A 19,159-nucleotide genomic window follows, 5' to 3' on the forward strand; every position below is an offset into this window, starting at 1 on the left:
TGTGGGGGACGTGGGGGGGTTCCCGCCTGGCTGGCACTGCCTGCGGCTGCCCCGGAGACCGGCGCTGCCAACTTTCTTTCTGCATCGCCTCAGCTCGCTGGGACGCCGCGTCCCCGCCGGAGGGGGTGGGAGGAGGAGGAGGTTCGGGCTGCTCGGCAGCCGTACCTGGTCGGGGCTGGTCTCCCCTCGGGGGACACTGGGGGGGCCCCGCTGCCCGCCCGCAGCGCGGTGGCCGCGCCTTGACCCCCACCGGCACCGCCAAGGTCACTGCCCAGACGTGTCCCCGGTCCCCCGGCCGCCGACACTTGAGAGTTTCAAGAGGCTTTTCTTCCCCGGGAGCGGCGCCCAGGGGAAGGGGCAGGAGGGGGCAGGCAGGAGGGACAGGCAGGAGGGACAGGCAGGAGGGACAGGCAGGAGGGCGGGGAGAGGCTGGCAGGGCAGGAGCCGGGCGGGGTGCTGGCTCCAACTGGAAAGGAACCGGTCCCAGCCCAGCCGCGGAGGCTGCGGGAGAGCCGGCAGCGCTCAGGGAGAGCATATCGGCCCCGGCCCCAGTCCCGGCCCCGGCCCGAGCAGCCGCCGCCTGCCATGGGCACCGCGTCCCGCGTCAGTGCCGCGGCCCCGGCGGGGCGGGCGGGGGGCGCAGCCGCGGGAGGGACGCGGGGGCTGCTCGGTGGGGGAGGATCTACCCCGTGTCACATATGGGAGTGGGACCTACAGCCTGGGATGGCGGTCAGGGAGGAGGGGGTGAAAGCACCGAGGTTTGGGGAAGATGGTGATGCAGAACCAGCCGGAGCCACAGTCTTACAGGGCGACCCCCTAATTCTGAATTTGTGCTGCAGGGTGGGTCTGTGAAGGCAGGGAAGATGCCAGAAGGGGAGAAAACGAGACAATGTAAGCAAGAAGAGGAGCAGCCGCAGAAAGAAGAGGAGCGGGAGGGTCTCATCGAATTCTACAGTTCCTACCAAGAGCTATTCCAGTTCTTCTGCACCAACACAACCATCCATGGGGCTATTCGCCTGGTGTGCTCCAAAAAGAACAAGATGAAGACAGCGTTCTGGTCTGTTCTCTTCTTTCTCACCTTCGGCTTAATGTACTGGCAGTTTGGGATCCTCTACAGGGAGTACTTCAGCTACCCTGTCAACCTCAACCTCAACCTGAACTCTGACAGGCTGACTTTCCCAGCCGTGACACTGTGCACCCTCAATCCATACAGGTAAGAAATAGACTTCCAGAGCTGTTGACTGCCTTGGCTTTAACAGGTGTAGGATAAAAGCATGTACTCTTTTTCTCCTCATGGTCCTTGAGGGGCCATTTCTGTAGTGGTGCCCGTGGAAGGAACACCTTTCACAGGCCTTTGCTGCTGCAGGGCATTCACAGTAAGGCATGTTAGTTTAGGCAGCTCTACTTGGTGGTGTATGTTAGCAGCCTGCAATATTAACCGCCACGGGGCTAAAGCAGATTTACTTCACTCCTACAAGGACGATAGCCTCCAGCAAAGGGTGAGATTTACAGCTGGTGGCAGGAATGTCCAGAATCACCCCAGCAAACTTTGCTGCATGTCTAATTCAGAGCTGTTTATGTGCATCCAGCCCTAAACCTGCAAGTCCTCTCTCCCCCCTGTGTAGATACAGTGCCATCCGAAAGAAGCTGGATGAGCTGGACCAAATCACCCATCAGACACTGCTAGACCTTTATGACTACAACATGTCTCTGCCACGAAGTGACTGGTCCACCCTGTCTACACAAAAGCGTAGCTCAAGGAGCCTGCTCCATCATGTCCAGCGCCACCCTTTGCGGAGGCAGAAGAGGGATAACTTAGTCAACTTGCCAGAAAACAGTCCCTCAGTGGATAAGAATGACTGGAAAATTGGCTTTGTTCTGGTGAGATCCCTAGGTATCCTGTGCCCTACCCACTCCAGTCTCTGCCTAGCTACTTCTATCTTGTTAGACCCTTTTCCACCCTATGTAGAAGTCTGATTAATCTGCACTGACTTTTGTTAATGACAGATAGAAGTAGAGCTGAATCCTTCACCCAATGCAATCCTGCTCCACAAGAGCTGTCCCTGTCCACGCAGGCCCCAAGGAGACTTGTCCATGTTACTGTCCATCTTTTCCTAGGTACAGCAGGGAAACTTTGTCCTTCCTGAAGGCTACACCAGCCTTGCAGTTGCCTTTGGAGAGCAGTTTATCAGCAGCAGCTGCTGCATTGCCCAGTAATTCAAAGTAGTAAAGTATTTGATGGTCCTGGGTCACTTGAAATGCGGTCATGGTCGCATTTGCTCCTGGGTAGCAGCTTCCTCGCCCTAGGGTATCTGTGTTTGCATTTAAAAAGACACTGAAGGACTGAAGCTAATCACTTGCCAGTTAACTGGAGTTCCCACAGGATCACAAAAGTTTTTCTGGACACACCCTGAGGGAAGGGCTCCCCACTCAAGAATTTAAAGCTCCTGGTTTTATACCAGGCAGAATTTATGGGCAGATCATCTTGCACACCTCACTGCAACTTTCTGCTTCCTGGGTTTTACTCAGCCTTGCTTATTCATCCAGTGTTTCTCTTCCACCAGTGAACTGCCCTGGGTTTGCTCTTTCACATCCTGCTGATGACCTTTTGGTCAAGTGCAGGAGTCCTGTGGAGCTGTTTCACTCCCTCAGTCATCTCTTGCCTGTGCTGAGGGAGAACAGCTCTTCCACAGGCACAGCCTCGCCTCCTGGACAAGACTTCTCTGACATGGCTGGTTTCTTCCTTCTCAACAGTGCAGTGAAAACAACAAGGACTGTTTCCATCAGGCATACTCCTCAGGAGTGGATGCCGTGCGGGAATGGTACAGCTTTCACTATATCAATATCCTGGCACAGGTGCCTGATGCAAAAGCCCTGGATGAGTCTGACTTCGAAAATTTCATCTATGCTTGCCGCTTCAATGAAGCAACATGTGACAAGGCGTAAGTAGTGGAAACATCCCACCGAGTCTTCCTGAAAACACTCGTTTTGTGCCTGGGTTTGAGGGGAATCAAGGAACCCACATTAAAAAAACTCTTTTCCAAGGTGGGTTCATTCCTTGTTCACTTCCCATTGTCTCAAATGATCTTTCTTGAATCTTTTCTGTGGGTTCTGTGTATCAGGGCCACAGTTTCTGTGATCTGAAACTATGAACCTCAAAGGACGGTTTTGCCTTTTCCTGGGTTTCACACAAATGAACCAGTTACCCACTGGTACAAACGCCAAAGTGGGTGCCAATGTACAGTATAAAAGTATTTTTATTTTACTCTCTACAGTAGTAAAGTGGTACATATCAGCCCACATACAGGAAGAGGAGAGGAGAGAGCTGATACAAAAAGACAGTAAAAAAATATTCTACTTTTGTCCTGCTATTATTGGTCAAAAAAGATGTAGTAGAGGTAGTGGAATGACACCCATCAGCAAGGGAGAAAAAGGGGTTGAAAGAGCTATCTTCAGTATTAGGAAGATAATACAATCTTTGCTAGTACAGCTAAAACCAATTTGGGCCCTCAAGAGCAGTATGAAAAATGTGGTGTAAAAACCTGTCCAGCTCCAGGACATTTTTTACGGTACATTTTAATTGCTTTTCCCTGTTCAGGTGAGTTTACACAACAAATACTGCCCATCTGCTGTAAGCCCCTCTCCCTGCTGATAGAAAACAGAGCTGTTTCTTTTATGAAGCCCTTCCTCTTGGTCTTGCAGTCCTTCTCACACCGTGTGAATGTTTCTGTTCCCCTCTCAGGAATTATACCCACTTCCACCATCCCTTGTATGGGAACTGCTATACCTTTAATGACAACAGCAGCAGCCTATGGACATCCTCGATGCCTGGGATCAATAATGGTGGGTGAGAGGCACTCTTTGGTGAGTAAGGAGTATCACTTATCTCTGCTTTCCTTAGGAGTTATGGGCATCCTGCTGTGCTTAATACTGGTACTGGCAGATTACAGCCCTGCTGTCTCGCTCAAGCTGTTTTTGCCCATGTGGGGACAGCTGTCTTGAGGACATGGCTGTCCCTCACTGCTGCCCACTGAACTCTCTCTCCCCCATCAGTGCCTGATCCTTATATTGCTCTCTCTGGATTTGTGCTGGCCCTTCCTGAAATGTTGAGCCATAGTGCTGCACTGCTGAGAGCCTGGTCTTCACCTCCTCCTTCTCTGTTTCCCTCTTTCCAGCAGCTGACCTGCTTGTGTTCCTAAACTCCATGAAACTTCTTGAGGCCAAATCTTCAGGCTTTTCTTCCATCCAACTCCAAGTCTCTCCATGAAATCTCTCTCAATTCCCAGTTCTGCTTTTCCTAAGCTACAGTGATGAAATTCAACTTTCTCTGGCCTCTTCTGGAGGCTCCAGCTTTGCCCCTGGCTTCCCTCCAGCCACCCTCTATTGCTGCCAAGCTTCGGTGCCGCCCTGTTTGATGTCTATCTCTTCCTTTATCTCTTACAGATTCACTTCTAACCACCGTGCTCTCCCTACTCTCCCACACCACAGCCAGCCATGACCTCCCTTGCTCTCTGACATTTCCTCAGGTCTCTCTCTGGTGGTGCGCACCGAACAGAATGATTTCATCCCTCTGTTGTCCACGGTGACAGGAGCCAGGGTCATGGTCCATGATCAGAATGAGCCAGCCTTCATGGATGATGGGGGCTTCAATGTGCGTCCTGGTATCGAGACCTCCATCAGCATGAGAAAGGTAAGGAAGCAGCAGGGGTAAGAGCTGTGGATGTGAGGTTATGGGGAGGTTTAACTTGGTGAATAGATACAGATGGGTTGTCATAGACCCAATGTGTGTTTAAGGGAGGGGATTAATCACATGGAGTGGAGGGAGAGGAAGAGCAGCTTAATGGACAAGAAGCATTTGGCTGTGCTTTATCAGTGAACAAAGAAATGGAGGCATCCTGAGAAAAGCATAAAGAGTAGATACTGATAGCTGAGCAGTGTGTGGCATGGAAGCTTAGGAAGAGGACAGCAAAGTGCCAGTTGTTCTACGCAATGACAGTTTGCTATTCCAGGAGATGACTGTGCGTCTTGGGGGCAGTTACAGTGACTGCACAGAGGATGGCAGTGACGTGCCAGTGCAAAATCTGTACTCATCCCGCTACACTGAACAGGTAACTGTCACCAGTCCTGTGCTGGCTTGTTTCCCTACTTTCCCGAAATATTTTAGTTCCCTAAGGGCCATGCTTGTCCATGGGCTCTGTTAATAGTATGATGTGATACAGGTTGCAGTGGGTTTGGTTTCCTTGCTGAGCCTTTTCCACCTCATGTGCCTCCCAGGTCTGCATTCGCTCCTGCTTTCAGCTGAACATGGTTGAGCGCTGTGGCTGTGCCTATTACTTCTACCCCTTACCTGAAGGAGCAGAGTACTGTGACTACACAAAGCACGTATCTTGGGGTAAGTGGACAGGAGGAACAGTAAAGCTCGTGCCCATCTGAACCTGTTAGGTGCACCCCATGTCCCAGTACATCTTACTGTCTTCATTGAGCTTCCTGGGGGGAGCACCCAAAAGACACTCTTGTCTTAGATTGTCGGTCCGTTGGAGCTTGTGGAAGGAAACCTTCTCTGGATTCCCCTTACTGTCACATATCACCTTTTATATAAAGATACTGTGAGCTTACCTGGATTTACTTTCTCTGCTGTTCAGGCTACTGCTATTACAAACTCCTGGCTGAATTCAAAGCTGATGTGCTGGGCTGTTTCCACAAATGTCGGAAACCTTGCAAGTAAGTTTGATCATCAGTCAGGAAGACTGAAAACTTTTTATTTCTAGAAGTGTTGGAAAGCATTCACTGGCCAGGGCAAAAGCTTGAGTCAATAACTAAGCTGCCACCCAAAATGGTATATCTCCCATCACGATGCCAAAATGACCAAGGAACGTCAGGGTCAGCTTAGGGGTGAGCTCCCAAGGATTGTGCATTCTGCACAGTGGGAAGTGAGCAGAACTTCAGCATGGGAGGGAATCTCCAGGTGTGCCTGGAAATGGCAAGACCTGGCCTTGTGGCTCCTACAGCTTCAACAGCTAACACAATCTCTTGTCTTCCAGAATGACAGAATACCAGCTGTCAGCTGGATACTCCCGCTGGCCTTCTGCTGTCTCAGAGGTAAGGAGATGGTGTCCTGGCTCCTCAGCACTGCTTCTGCCTCCTGTTTAGTCCTTCCTCAACGGGTACTAAACCTACAGGATGTGACTGCGATCATGTAACACAATTTATTGCACTTTCATTTCAGGACTGGGTTTTTTACGTGCTTTCACAACAGAACAAATACAACATCACATCCAAGAGGTGAGAGCCCTTAAACAGAGATTGTGTCCACACCAGAAACCATCCCAGTGGAGTGTGTGTGTTAGGAATGTCAGAGTTAAGAATAAATCAATGATGGGAAGAGATCAGGCATGGAACCTGTGGACAAGGCCAGTGGATTTGAGTCCAAGTAGATATATTCTGAGACTTCAACAAGGATTGGGGATCCAAGTGAAAAATTTGAAAGGGGTCAGATGCTGGTATGAAAACAGTAAGCCCCAGGCACCTGCCATGTAGCCTGGAATCACAGAACGTGCTCATGGTACAGTGGGAAGGAGAGCTGGGCAGAAGCTTTTGCCACCAACATTGGGTTTCACAGTGCAGTCTCAGAAGTGTGCTGCAAGTACCAAAGATTACATTCAGTGCAGAATGAGGGAACTGCAGAGATGGGAAAAGGCCTCTGGGTGGTATGTGTGTTAGAAGGATGGGGGCAAAAGGAGACAGAGAAGAAAATTACACTTGGTGAATGAGGTGAAGAAATGCAGGGATTGAGGAGTTGGGGTTACTGAGCCTCATCTTTCATTTACAGGAACGGAGTTGCCAAAGTGAATATCTTTTTTAAGGAGTGGAACTACAAGACCAATGGGGAGTCTCCAGCCTTCACGGTACATACTTTATTACCATGTCTTCTCTAGCCACCCATTCCCCCACGATGCCACGTGTTTGTTCCAGCAGCATTGCTGACTAATCAGTCTCTTTTCCTGTGGCAGGGTGAGAGGAACCTCCCAGCACCACAGGGGCACTGCTAGTGGGAAAAGGCAGGGAGGCAAAAGTCTTGAATGAGGGCTGTCCTCACTGCTCTTTCTCCATCTCTTGCAGGTAGTGACTCTTCTGTCCCAGCTTGGGAACCAGTGGAGTCTCTGGTTCGGATCCTCTGTCCTTTCTGTGATGGAGCTTGCAGAGCTGATTCTGGATTTCCTTGCCATCACCTTTATCTTGGCCTTCCGCTGGTTCCGTTCCCGGCAGAAGCTCTCTCCACCGGGACCCCCTCCAAACAGTCATGATAACACTGCTTTCCAGGATGAGACACCAGGTCTCAGTGCTCCACATCGCTTCACTGTTGAGGCTGTAGTGACCACTCTGCCATCCTATAACAGCCTGGAACCACGTGGGCCAAGCAGGGATGGTGAGGTGGGACACAACTGAGGCAGCAGCTTATTCCACCGTTCAGATGGGTGGCAATTGGAGCAAAGGCTGCACACTTTGCTGTGGGACCTGTGTTTCCTTCCTTCTTGGGTGCTGCACCTGAATCATAGCAGAAGACTGCTCTGTGGTTGGCCTGGGTTCATTGCTTTCACTACAGTAGGTGAATTACTCAGTCTCGTAAAATACTATTGCTCTGGGGATCACCAGGGATGAGAGTTGATCTAGTCTATGTATGGGGGAGATGTCCTCTTGATTTCCTTACACTCTGTGCATGTGCACACCTACACATGCGTGCATGCTTGCTTTTCCCCGCAACAAGGATGCTGCCACCGTTCTGGTCTGTCATTAATTAAAGAGGTTTGGCAGGTGTGACTGGCCTCCTCTGTGGTATGACAAGGGACAGGAATAGAGCCTCAGATGGGGTACTAATCTCTCAACATGCTGAGCTTTGTTAAGGTCTCCCTGAGGTTGGAAACTGGTTGCTCTTTCCTTGTTGCTAATATCTGACTGTGATCCCGAGACTGTGCCACTCACCCCCTTCTCCCTCAGAGAAGAGGCTACTTGAGACAACAGCCACTGGCATAATCTCAACCATTACTATGCACAATTCTCTGGAGAGGTGGTTGATGCTTGCTGCCACTCCCAGGTCTGGGACAAAACACCTCTGGCAGTGCCAGGTTTTCCTTTTCAAGCTGCCTGTGTTGCACTTGTAGATTTTGGGTGTATAGCCTCCCTTCCTTGTGATGCACTATAAATGTGTACATCCAGCGATTTAAATGTTTGCCAACAGGTCTAGGACAAATTGATCTCTACACCTGCTTGGCTCTCTCTGCTTTCATGAGGGAAACAAAGAGAGTTTGGCAGGATTACGCACGTCCTCAAAAAATCCCAAACAGTACCTCTGCTACCATGGGATCCCACAAAAATTAGAAGAGCACAGGTCCTGCAGTGCCTGTTCCGACCCTTATCTGACCCGACCCTTATCTGGTCCACCCACAGAGACTCTGCTGAGGCTCTTCTTCCTAAGTGAAGCACAGGAGAAGTATTGCAGGCTTTAGTCAAAAATCCGTCCAGTTAAAGCCTTATCCTATTCGATCGGACCACATAGGCAAAGATGGTCCTCCTTTCGGAAACTAATTTGAGGACCTTTGCATAAGAGAACACATCTTATTTCTTGCAGTAAGCTTGCCATACTCTTTTCTTACAAATATTCAGACTTCTGATGCAATGGTGTTTACACAGCACTTTATGGGGTATCAAGAGAGCAAGGGTGATGTCCTTAACAAACAGGATTATCCACTTCACAAGACACAAACACAGATACCAGAATTTAAGCATATAGTTTAGGGCAAAGACCTGTGGTACCATGTACCCACTCACATTGCAAAGAGCAGCTTTTGAATTTAAAAACTAGTTAATCATAACAAAAGAAAAACTTAAGTTATTTTAAAAATTAAGGTAAATACACTGCCCTTGGGAAGTTGGAGGGGTTTACTGCAGTCTATAAACTGTTGCCTAATTTTTCCCTTTGAGATGCTAAACACATGCTGATTGTATTGCTCTTGCCTCAATTACATAAACACACTTTTCAGTTCCCAGCAGAGAGTGATTTTATTCTTCTTCACATACACAAACTCTATATTCTTTATTGCACAGATACTCATGGTTTTTCAAATTTTATCCCAGTGCTCAGCTGATGACCCTGGTTTGAAAATGAAGATGATGTCTTTCTGCTGGGAATAGAAGCAAACAATTCAGGGGGTGTCCTTCAGCAAGGGTGGCAGCCCAGCAGGAGGGAGAGTCCTGCAATAGGCACTTAGAGGTATGGGAACATGTATTCCTCTTTGGAGGCTGCCACTGGAAAAAAATCAGGGCATCTGCAAACATGAAAAAAGTCCATTTTCTGTGTTTGTGGGTAATTTTAAATGAAGAAAAGGGGGTAATTAAAGAATGAAATCTCCAAGTTGCCTTGATGAAGGGACTCTCATATTCTGTAAAAACACTGCCCAAGAAGCAGAGCTAAAAGCTAGGTTTAGTTTCTAAAAGTAACTTTGGTCACAATTAAAACAAGAACAGCAGATAGAGAAGTAAAGGAGAAAGAGCAGGTGCAACACCTAAAACAGTCTCTGTATATCATAAATGTATGATGATTCATATGGTGAGCATGATCTTTCCTGAATATCCAAAGAGTAAGACACGATTCTTCACATCACATGGTACCTTCTAATAACCATAAAATTGATAAGACCCGCTACATCACACACAGTGATCACAGTGGGTGATTAAAAAAGATTAATCAGAGGCATAAACTAAGTTCTCTTCATCATAAAGAAATATAGCTGTAGAAGGTGGTGAAGTATTCTGTGGGAGAAGCTTGCATCATATTCACTCTGTAGAAGTGTTAAAATAAGGAGGAAAAAAAAAAGAAAACAAGAGCTTTGACTGATGAACTCAAAGTAATGGCAGCATTCTGGATAGCTGTAAATTCAGATTTAAAAGCCTATACAAACATGAAGAAGATGTTATACAGGTTGGTAAGTAGATTAGCCCTCCCTTTCCTGAGAATCAGTGCAAAAATTGCCATCTTGAGAGAAATCAGGTGATCCTCCCAGGAATATCCCTACACTTTTTGTAGGCTGACAAGACCACAAATTATCAGCTCAACAGACGTATAGCGAGCTTGGTCTGGCTGAAAACAAGAGGCGAGTCCAGCAGTGCTGGAGTGAGAGTGCAGAAAATGGGAGTGTTTCACCAAGAATGTGAAAAAGCAGAGAAAAGGGAAGAAAGTGCGCATTTAGAGGGACCTGCAGGTCAGCAAAAGACAAATTAAAGGTTTGAGCTGGGGTGGATTTGTACCAGAGGAGAAAGCTGAGGAGATGTAAATGCGCAGTAGTCTTAGATATGCTAGAGGCATAGCACAGTTATTTGGAGCACATGGAAAACACACAAAGAGCACCTGAAGGTCACAGGACACTGAAGAAGAGCGAGTTGTGTCTTTTTGGACTGGGAGCACCTGGAAGAAGGCAGAGAAGTAGAAATACAAGTGCCTGAAGGGGAAAGGAAAGTGCAGAAGAAAACATTTTGTGGATAAGTTGGAGTATTAGAGTGGTTTGTTTTGCAGGAGTAAGCAGCACAGAAGCCGGTAGTTCTATGTATTTAAGAGCGAGAAAGAGGAATGTTTATATGGTGGAGAAATTACAGAGGAAGAAGAGGGATGAGAGTTTACAGCTTAAAAAACAATAGAATATTTGTTTAAGTGTTTGATACAGCTGAAATACAAGGAAAGAGAGGTGGGCTCTTTTGGATATGAAACAACCTGCAGAGATGGGGTATAAAGGGCCCCAGCACCTGTGGGACTGTGGAGTTGACAGACATTTGCAAGCTGATTGAGTGTTAAGAGCATTTGGAAATCATGTGCTAGCAGAGAAAAGGGATACAGTGTCTGGGAAATGTAGGGATACTGAAGTTTCTGAGGACTCCAACTGTGAGATCAGATGACTTCAGAGGATCTGAGAACCTCTAAGGAAATTTGGAGTGCAGTGAGATTGGGGGAATGGAAAGAAGTACTGGGAGAAAGGAAAGAATGGGTCAGACCCTCCATGAAGGAGGAAAACTAAGCACAGGATGGTTGAGAAGGCAGGAAACACAGAGACAGAGGCATAGCCAGGCATACCCAGCTATCTGCTGAAAACTTGTCCCTCCAGAATGAGACAGTCACAATTTGACAGATATCAAAACTACTGTTTTTCCATAAAAATTAAGGTAATAGAGGAAATGCATGGAAGTACAACATAAGTGTCTAAGAAAGCTAGGGAAAAAAAAATGAAAAAATGATCACTTGGAAAAATAACCAGTACATTTAGAAGAACTAAACTCTGCTTGCTGGAGGGTTTAGGGAAGCTGGACAGATGGGTGCAAGGTTCATCTTCATAGAATGAGGTCAAAACAAGAATGAATTTGAGGAAAGGGTTACCAGGCTCTTTGGACAGGTTCATTAAAAGCTAAGGGGTGGAGATGGAGTACATCAAGGAATGAAAAGGCTAGCAGTGCTGTTGGTGAAAGGACAGAGGGGAACCACAGAGATCAGAAAACATACCAGAGAGATGTCTGTGTTCAGTCTTGCAGTTCTTTGTACTTACCAATGTGCAATATTTAAAAGAGGCTTTTGAGCACAAGAGAGGAAAGTGCCTTCAGCTTTCAAGTACATGCTTAGAAGGGGCCTCTGGTGGTCTAGTGGTTAGGGTGCAGGACTCTCACCGCTGCGACCCGGGTTCGATTCCGGCCCCCTGGGCAGATGGAGCTCGTTAGCCCTGTGTGGCAATCCATCTAAGAGAAGGTCACTCTAAACAAACCTACGTTCTGAGACCCTCACTGCCACTGTCTGAGTTTCACTCGGCCCTGGCAGATGAACCTCAGGATTAAAGGGTGGGCTCAGTTCAGCGCACGCTGTGTCTCACCTAAAAAATCCACTGCACAGGCTCGAAGGGTCAATGACCTTTCCCAAATCTTCGCTCGTGAAGACTGACCATTATTATTAACATGCTTAGAAGCAATGAACTAAAAAAAGCTTTTTTTGAGATTACAACAAATTTATTTAAAAAAATAGTACAAAGTCTTTTGGAAAAGAAGCCTGGCAGGAAAGAACATGAAAGGAAAGTGTCACTTTGGCCTCTGAAGAAATCATTTAGTGGGTCTGTGCACTGAAGGAAAGGATGTTTTGGGCCTGGTCATATTTGAGCAAGTAAGGGTGTTCTCAATAGCTGCTACACTCTATCTCTGGCAAAAAAATAGGTCAAAGATTATCAGAAGTATGGAGGCTGAAGTATCCAACAGTCACAGCTGAGTTGCCTATTTGTAAAACCTATATCTTTATCTATTACATCTCAGAGAGTAATTATTTGCTAAGAGGTCAGAACAAAGATAAAACCTCTATACCTCCCCATTATTGCTTCTCTTCACCAAGTTAAGGCTTCCAACCCCAGTGGATACATCAGAGCAGGGACCTCTGTCCCTTCACAGGAAAGCTAGGTCCATTAAACAAATGTTGACTCTACATTTCTACTCTGAAGAAAAATCTGTCTTCCCCACTATCATTTGGTTACGCTCCAGCTGAGACCACAAACCCCACCACTGATGAGAACTTGCAGCCTGCTTTGATCAGTGCCCAGAGACCTCAGGAGAGGTCAGAGCAATGCTTTAGGCATCTAGAAATATGAAGGTTTAAGGCATATCCATTTAAGAGCAGTATAGTTGAGGCTTTTCTTCCACCAAATCTAAAGACATCAGGATGAAAGAGTTGATATGGGAGCTGCATGTTGCAGAGAACAGTTTGAGTTGGAAGGGACCTTAGAGATCATCTTAGTTTCAACCCTGTGCCATGGGCAGGGACACCTTTCACTAGACCAGGTTGCTCAAAGCTCCAGCCAACCTGGCTTGAACACTGCCAGGGATGGGGCATCCACAACTTCTCTGGGCAATCTGTTCCAGTTCAAAGGCATGTTAAACATGTTTCATGTTTAAAGGTAGAGCTTGAATTTTTAATTAGACCTATGAAGAACCATTCTCCCAAAGCCTTGGCCTTGCTTTTAAAGCACATTTAAAACCATGTTTTGTCCAGGTTAACAGACTCTGCAGGAGCAGCAGAAATGCTGATATGTTAAAGGATGGCACCTCAGAAGATGAGCTCCCAGCAGAGCTTGGCATTTCCAACACCTACTATAGGATTTACGGTTAAACACGCAACTCTTTGCAAGCATCCACAACATGACTCATGAACTGGGCTCAACCCTGGGGCAGCTTTCAGCAGTACGTTCAGCTCCAGCTCTGTGTTCCAGCTGGCCAGCTTTGGAAAATGAGCATTCAAGTCCCCAGGTTTGGCTAGAGACTTTGAGACTGCACAGTGAACAGTCTAAAAATGCACCTGTCCTAAGAAACATTTTCCCTATCCCCCTATATGAATGAGGCTGTGAACTGACAGGAAGACAACACACAAATTGGCAGGAATTGTAGCATGACTAGTTTGTTCAGGTTGTGCAGGCCTGAACTGTGTGAAATTTTAGACTCTACATGCTGCTTTAATCCACCAGCCAGTCCAGACACCCTCCTTTCACAGGAAAGCTTTCATCTTTGAGGAATTAGTCTAGCTGCCTTGCTCCAAATTCACCATTTTGAATTGTTCTGGTGTGTTCATTGTTCTGGTACAATTTTGGTGATGTTTAAGACTGGACAAAGATTGATCATAAGGGAACTCCAGGCTACAGGGAATACTGTTTTACAGCCTAACCTTTGTAGCAGTAGAGGCCGATAAGGGCACAAATACCTCATTTTAAAATAAGTCCGCATGGGACAAAGATCTGTCATTTCTTTTTAATGAGTTTCAAGTGTTTCAATGAGTTTTATTGTTTCAATTGAAGCAAAACAATGGGGCACTTACCTTTATTCCAGTCATGCTCTAAGACATGCTATGAACAGGATCCTATTCTTGGAGTTCATTTGGATCTTGAACTTATATTCCAACACCAATGGAGAATTGTTTTCTGGGCTTAAGGATCTGAGGTTATTGAAACCCAAAGACAACACAGCCTGAGAGCTAGAGCTGTCACTAACACACTCAAATGCATAGGAAGGTAGTCCCCTGAATAGGACACAGCAGCTGGATGTTTGGTAGCTGGAAGTAGAGTTAGCTTGGGCAGACTCCAGAGCTGCTGGTTCGTACATTTTGTTACAGACTTACCAGAGTCAGTCCAGCACAACTGGAACTACCATCATTTTTTCAATGGAAAACCAGCCACTGCTTTGAGGGCCAGAACTTCAGGTATGTGTATGCTATGGAAGTGACAAAAAAAAAAAAAAAAAAAAAAAGACATTCCAAAACCAGTTTGGCATCCCAACCCCTCCCCACTCACTGACAGACCAGACAGACTCAGTAAGGTGGTGAATTGTGTTTCTTAGAGACCATTAAAAGTACATGAGCTGATTTCTAGAACATGCCAGAGGAGATTACAGTTGTGTTTATAAATTAAATAAATAAACTGCACGTGCATAAGTGGCTGTAATGCAGCGGGCAGCAGAGTCCCTTGCTTTTACTCAGAGGGCCTTGGTGATTTGTTTTGCCCATGCACAGAGACAAAGGAGGGGAAAGGGAGCACAGGAGGAGGCAACATACAACATCTAAGAGAAAGAAATGAAAGAGACAGCCTAGGGGGAACCTCAGCCCCCAGACAGACAGGAGGAATGGGGCACCAAAGGCTTGTTTAGAAGAGTTCGAGAGAATTGCTGGTCTGGGGGCCCCAAGCTTGTATGCCTACCCCCTAAAATGACAGCAGTAAGTAGCACAAGCAGGCCCTGGCTCCTCTTCAGTAGATGCACTTCCGACCATCCATCACATCTCAGTTCCACAGGGAATTAGGGAAGTGCTCAGGGGACGTGGGCTGCTTCACTCCAGATCTTCATCTCTGCCCTCCCCCAAGGTGGATAGGAATGGAATTGCAGGGAGATGAACTTGAGCAAATGAAATGCTGGGGCATGGAAGTGAGCATGCAAAACCTAACCCCTTGCCAGATGCCCTGTGAGGAAGAAAGGGGCTTCCCCAGCACACCGAATGAAACAAAAAACATCTGCTCCTCCCATCTTTTGTACTTTGCTTCCATCTAGGAACTCTGGTGATGTTCTCCCCATCTCCTCTCATGTCTAAACAGATTCCAGTGTATTCTAGAACAGAAGTAGAGCTCTCTAAATTAAAGGAGCACCCTCTTTCCAGTCTAGATTACAGGCTACAGCTCAGATTTAAAAAAAAAAAAAAAAAAGACAAGATACACATTCCTTGGAAGACTCTATAGAAACAGGGCAGCTCATTTAATGCCATGTCTGACAACACATTGAAGCAATTCACAGCTCTTGTTACTTTTGATGGAGAAGAACAAGGGGATTCCTTACAGAATGACAGAGCATTCCACACTGCAAGTTCACTTACAGCAGAGACCACCCTGGATCTAAATTCAGGAGAATCCATAGCAAGTAGGAGGATTTCGGCCTGATAGATCTCTAGAGACCTAAGTTGCCAAACATCTGCTGTCACTTTGCAATATCCACGCCTAAAGCAGCATTTCCCTTTGAATCCCTAGGTAACCATTTCAAGTATTTTCCTACTGCTGCTGAAAGTTAGTGTTTCGTGGCAGCAGAAATGGAACAGATACTCTTAATCAGAAAGCTGCGCAGCCCATTCAGTTTCATCTGGAATATCACCAGTCCCCTTCACCTCCATTTGCTACAGCAGTGAGCTTCCTTTGACATCCAACCCAGTAACACAAAAGCAAACACCCGTTCCCATTCTGCCCCAAAGTCTTCCTTCAAGAAAGCTACAAGATAGTAGAAAGCTACAGGGTCCTGGCTTGTGTGTGCATAGATGAAAGGAGTATTTGACAACTCCCACCAGACTAATTATTGTTCTTTTGTTCTTTCTGGAGAGAGACTTTACTCTTACACATGCCTTTTAGATAATAACAATGCTCCTTTCACTTAACTGTGTTTAGCCTGTTGCACTTGACTGAGGTAATCATGTAGGCTCGCCTTTATAAAACTTGAAATGGCCATGTTCAGACATCAAGTCATCTGAAAATAAGGACAGGCAGAATAAATCATTTAAGTGCTCATCTCTCCATGGCTAGAGAAATCTACATCACTATGTCTAGCTTAGTCAGACGGCTCACAGTCACTGGCTATCACTAACTAGCCTCTATCTCAGAAACTCAGTGAAAAGCTCAAGTCATGCTGCCACTCTTTTTAGGCAGAATACTAAAGAATCTCACATGCTGAAGTCCTTCATCCCCAAAGGCACTGCGTTAAGGCATTCTTATTTTGCAAGAGTTCACACAGGCACTATTTGACAAGCTCACAGCTGAAAATAAACCCCCAAAATTCCCTGCAGAAGAGCAGAAGCAAATAGCTACCCACTCCTCCTTATTTCCCTTTCCTCTAAACATAGAGGACCCTCCCTAAAGCTGCAGCAACTGTTGAAAAGTCTAGCAATGTTTGGTAAGCAGCTCAGAGTCCTATACGGAAGACAGATTAAAACCAATAAAGAAATCAATGAAGAAGCTAGGTGAAAGGGAAGGAAAGGGAAGAAAAGGGAAGGAAATTAAAGATTTGGAGGCAAGAATAGACAGGCAAGGTGATAGGGGACAGTAGGTTGCAGACTGAAGGAGCTACATTTAAGTAAAAAAGTAGACTGGAGACAAAGCAATAGGGAAAAAAAAGGAAAGAACAAAAGGGCAAGTTATACCAAAGGTCCCTCAGAGACCTCCAAACTACCCACCAGGGAAGGGACTTGCCAACCCACCCACTCCAGGGAAAAGGCCCCTCATACTTACAAGTTTACCTGACCTTGCAGGCAGAATTTCCCATTTCTACAACGATGGCATCCCCAATTCTTTCTATTACTATGTAAAGTATGCTATTTTTGCAACAAGTGAGGGAATTCCAGCACTTCCACCTCCCTTCCCCAAGGACTGAAGTTAACACTTATGCAACTAAGACCCTTGAGATCTCAGACCAAAAAGGAAAAATTAAAGTAGTCTAGAGTTGGTGTTTCTTCACCCTTGAGCCTGAGCTTTTTGGTACTTACTTCCAATCACCACCACAATAATGGCACCAATCACTCCCATCATGATCATCATCTAGAGAAAAAGATTGTCAAAGAGTAATACTCAGAACACATGGACAAGTTCACATCCTCTCTGATGGCCAGGGAAAGCAAGCCAGACCCTGAAGGCATGGCAGCCAAGGCCTCAAAGTCTTTCCACAGTGAAAGAATCTTAAGCATTTGAAATGGTCATTAAGCCCCAAGTATACTTGCAAAGTCCTGTAGGAGAGGAATAACCCAGTTTCCCCTCTGCTGAAGGAGATCATGGCACTAGGAAACTCACCTTACAGTTCTTCCACCAGTACTTCCTTTTGAGTTTTGCTGCGCTACTTTCAAATATTGAGGCACCGGCCTGAAGTGCATCTGCCCGGTCATCTAGCTCTGACAGTTTCTGGTCTCGTTCCAGCACCTTGTCTACATTTACACACATTATATCAACCACCTGCAGAAGGAAGAACAGTAGCAGCAGTTGTATTGGTTAAAAAAATAAGAAGTCGGCCAATAACTAACGTTTAAACCAGGTCTTCAGCCCCCCATTCTCACCTCCTTTTAAAAGCTCTCAAATCCAGCAGCAACCCAAAGCCACCCTCCTCGCGAGAGGAATGATATGCTCACTCCCGGCAACTGCAAAATTAACTTAGGAGCTTCCTGTTGCTGCCCCAGTGAGGCACAAAGGCGCTACTGCACGGCAGCAGCCAAGCTGCAGGCACTGATCCCGGGAAGCCAGGCAAGGATCCCCCCCACATCCCACCGCACACACACTGTTCCCTGGAAGCAGCAGGCAGGGATTAAGAGCTGTCCTGGATGCCGTATAGCTTTATTTCTATAAGAGATGCACGATAAGAAGTACTTAAAAAAAAAAAAATCTAACTGGCCTGCTCTTTGGAAGTCATATCTAGAATTAAGCAGCTTTTAAACAAAAACCAGTCTCTCCTTCAGCCTCTTTATAGGTTTATGTATTAATGCATTTCTGGCATTGGTGTGACACGAAGAGCCACCCCCGCAGCGACAGAAACCTGTCAAGAACATCGCTGCTGCAGAGCAGCGGGAGAAGAGTCCAGGCATCCTATGGGAAGCCAGCAGAGCTGAGCTACTGACCTCCTGCACCTGGGCCTGGGTCTGCTGCAGGCGGCGATTACTGCTCAGATTAGGGGGAGCCCCGGGGGGGCCTGCACCGGGGGCTCCCCCTTCAGGAGCTCCTCCTTCGGGGGCTCCCCCTTCGGGGGCCCCGGGAGCAGGCTGCGGAGCTGGGTCAGACCTAGGGAGAGACACACATGGGCAAAGAGGCTGCTCGAGAGACAGCTCCCCAAATCTACACGAAGCCCCGCGGGCCCGCACCTTCCCTGGATCCCTCGGACCGGGAGCAGGCGGCCTCGTTGGAGAGCCCGGAGCAGCGACAAGCCCAGGAGGGCTGCGGGGATCGGTCGCGGCAGTGCAGGGGGGCCGCACGGAGGTGACCGGGACACGGGGAAGGAAGGGGGAGGAACGGGGAGGGGGAGACAGCGCAGGGGCACCCCATGGGGACGTGGCAGCCCCCGGGCTGGGTGCAGCGGTGGCCGCCGGCCAGGTTGGCACCGGCCGGGAGGGGGACGCGACAGCTCCGCGCATCGCCAGCGGGGCACGGCCCACGCACCCACCCACCCGCAGCCGGCAGGAGCGCAGGACCGCCCGGGGGCGGTGCGGGCAGCCCTGCCTGCGGCTGCTGCAATGCGCCACTCGGCCCCACCGCCGCCGGCCGGGACGCGGGCTCTGCGCTGACCCCGCTCCCTCGCGCTCCAGCCACCGCCCCCGCGCCGCGCCCGCCGCAGCCTGCGGCCAGTCTGTCGGTCGGACACTCACATGGCCGGGCCGGACCGACACCCCGCGGGCAGGACACACAGCTAGAACTCCTCACCGACAGCCAGGGAACCCCACCACTCGCACTTATAGCCGGCCGGGCCCCGCCCACAGAGCCGGCAGCCAACCAAAAGTTGTCCCGCCGGGAGTGGTAGATCGGCCCCGTCCCTGGGCTCCTCCTCAGCCAATCAGCGCTCCGCGATTGCGATTCCACTCGGCTACGCCCCCGGACTGCCG

At 48.0% G+C, this 19,159-nt stretch overlaps 2 protein-coding genes across 11 annotated transcripts in view; one reads left to right on the forward strand and one right to left on the reverse strand.

The window, feature by feature from the left end:
• VAMP1 (vesicle associated membrane protein 1) overlaps positions 1-19,018 on the reverse strand; it is a 32,565-nt gene extending 13,547 nt beyond the window's left edge. For 2 of the 9 annotated variants that reach the window (XM_017814669.1, XM_017814671.1), the window contains exons 1-5: positions 18,926-19,018; positions 18,185-18,344; positions 17,370-17,528; positions 17,069-17,120; positions 14,180-14,271 (exon numbers count right to left, since the gene is read on the reverse strand). In XM_017814669.1, the coding sequence (XP_017670158.1) occupies positions 14,219-14,271; positions 17,069-17,120; positions 17,370-17,528; positions 18,185-18,344; positions 18,926-18,927 (426 nt within the window). In that variant the 5' untranslated portion in view covers positions 18,928-19,018 and the 3' untranslated portion in view covers positions 14,180-14,218. Of the gene's footprint in view, positions 1-4,622; positions 4,715-8,401; positions 9,304-12,002; positions 13,997-14,179; positions 14,272-14,372; positions 16,673-17,068; positions 17,121-17,369; positions 17,529-18,184; positions 18,345-18,925 lie in introns of those variants that run through there. The other 7 variants (XM_017814670.1, XM_017814667.1, XM_017814673.1 and 4 more) reach the window with 7 other exon arrangements.
• SCNN1A (sodium channel epithelial 1 alpha subunit) lies at positions 513-7,818 on the forward strand. 2 transcript variants are annotated; one of them, XM_017814632.1, is made up of 13 exons: positions 513-603; positions 840-1,213; positions 1,626-1,881; positions 2,857-2,942; positions 3,743-3,843; positions 4,527-4,690; positions 5,010-5,108; positions 5,275-5,392; positions 5,643-5,721; positions 6,042-6,099; positions 6,227-6,282; positions 6,830-6,905; positions 7,120-7,818. In XM_017814632.1, the coding sequence occupies exons 1-13, from the start codon at positions 586-588 to the stop codon at positions 7,444-7,446; spliced, it is 1,812 nt and encodes a 603-aa protein (XP_017670121.1). In that variant the 5' UTR covers positions 513-585; the 3' UTR covers positions 7,447-7,818. The 2 variants fall into 2 exon arrangements, with proteins under 2 accessions (XP_017670121.1, XP_017670120.1); XM_017814631.1 differs by having other exon boundaries at positions 514-603; positions 2,755-2,942.
• Positions 19,019-19,159: the final 141 nt, after the last annotated feature.

Source organism: Lepidothrix coronata, unplaced genomic scaffold, assembly GCF_001604755.1.
Source record: "Lepidothrix coronata isolate B3197 unplaced genomic scaffold, Lepidothrix_coronata-1.0 Scaffold46, whole genome shotgun sequence".
Lineage (NCBI taxonomy): Eukaryota > Metazoa > Chordata > Aves > Passeriformes > Pipridae > Lepidothrix > Lepidothrix coronata.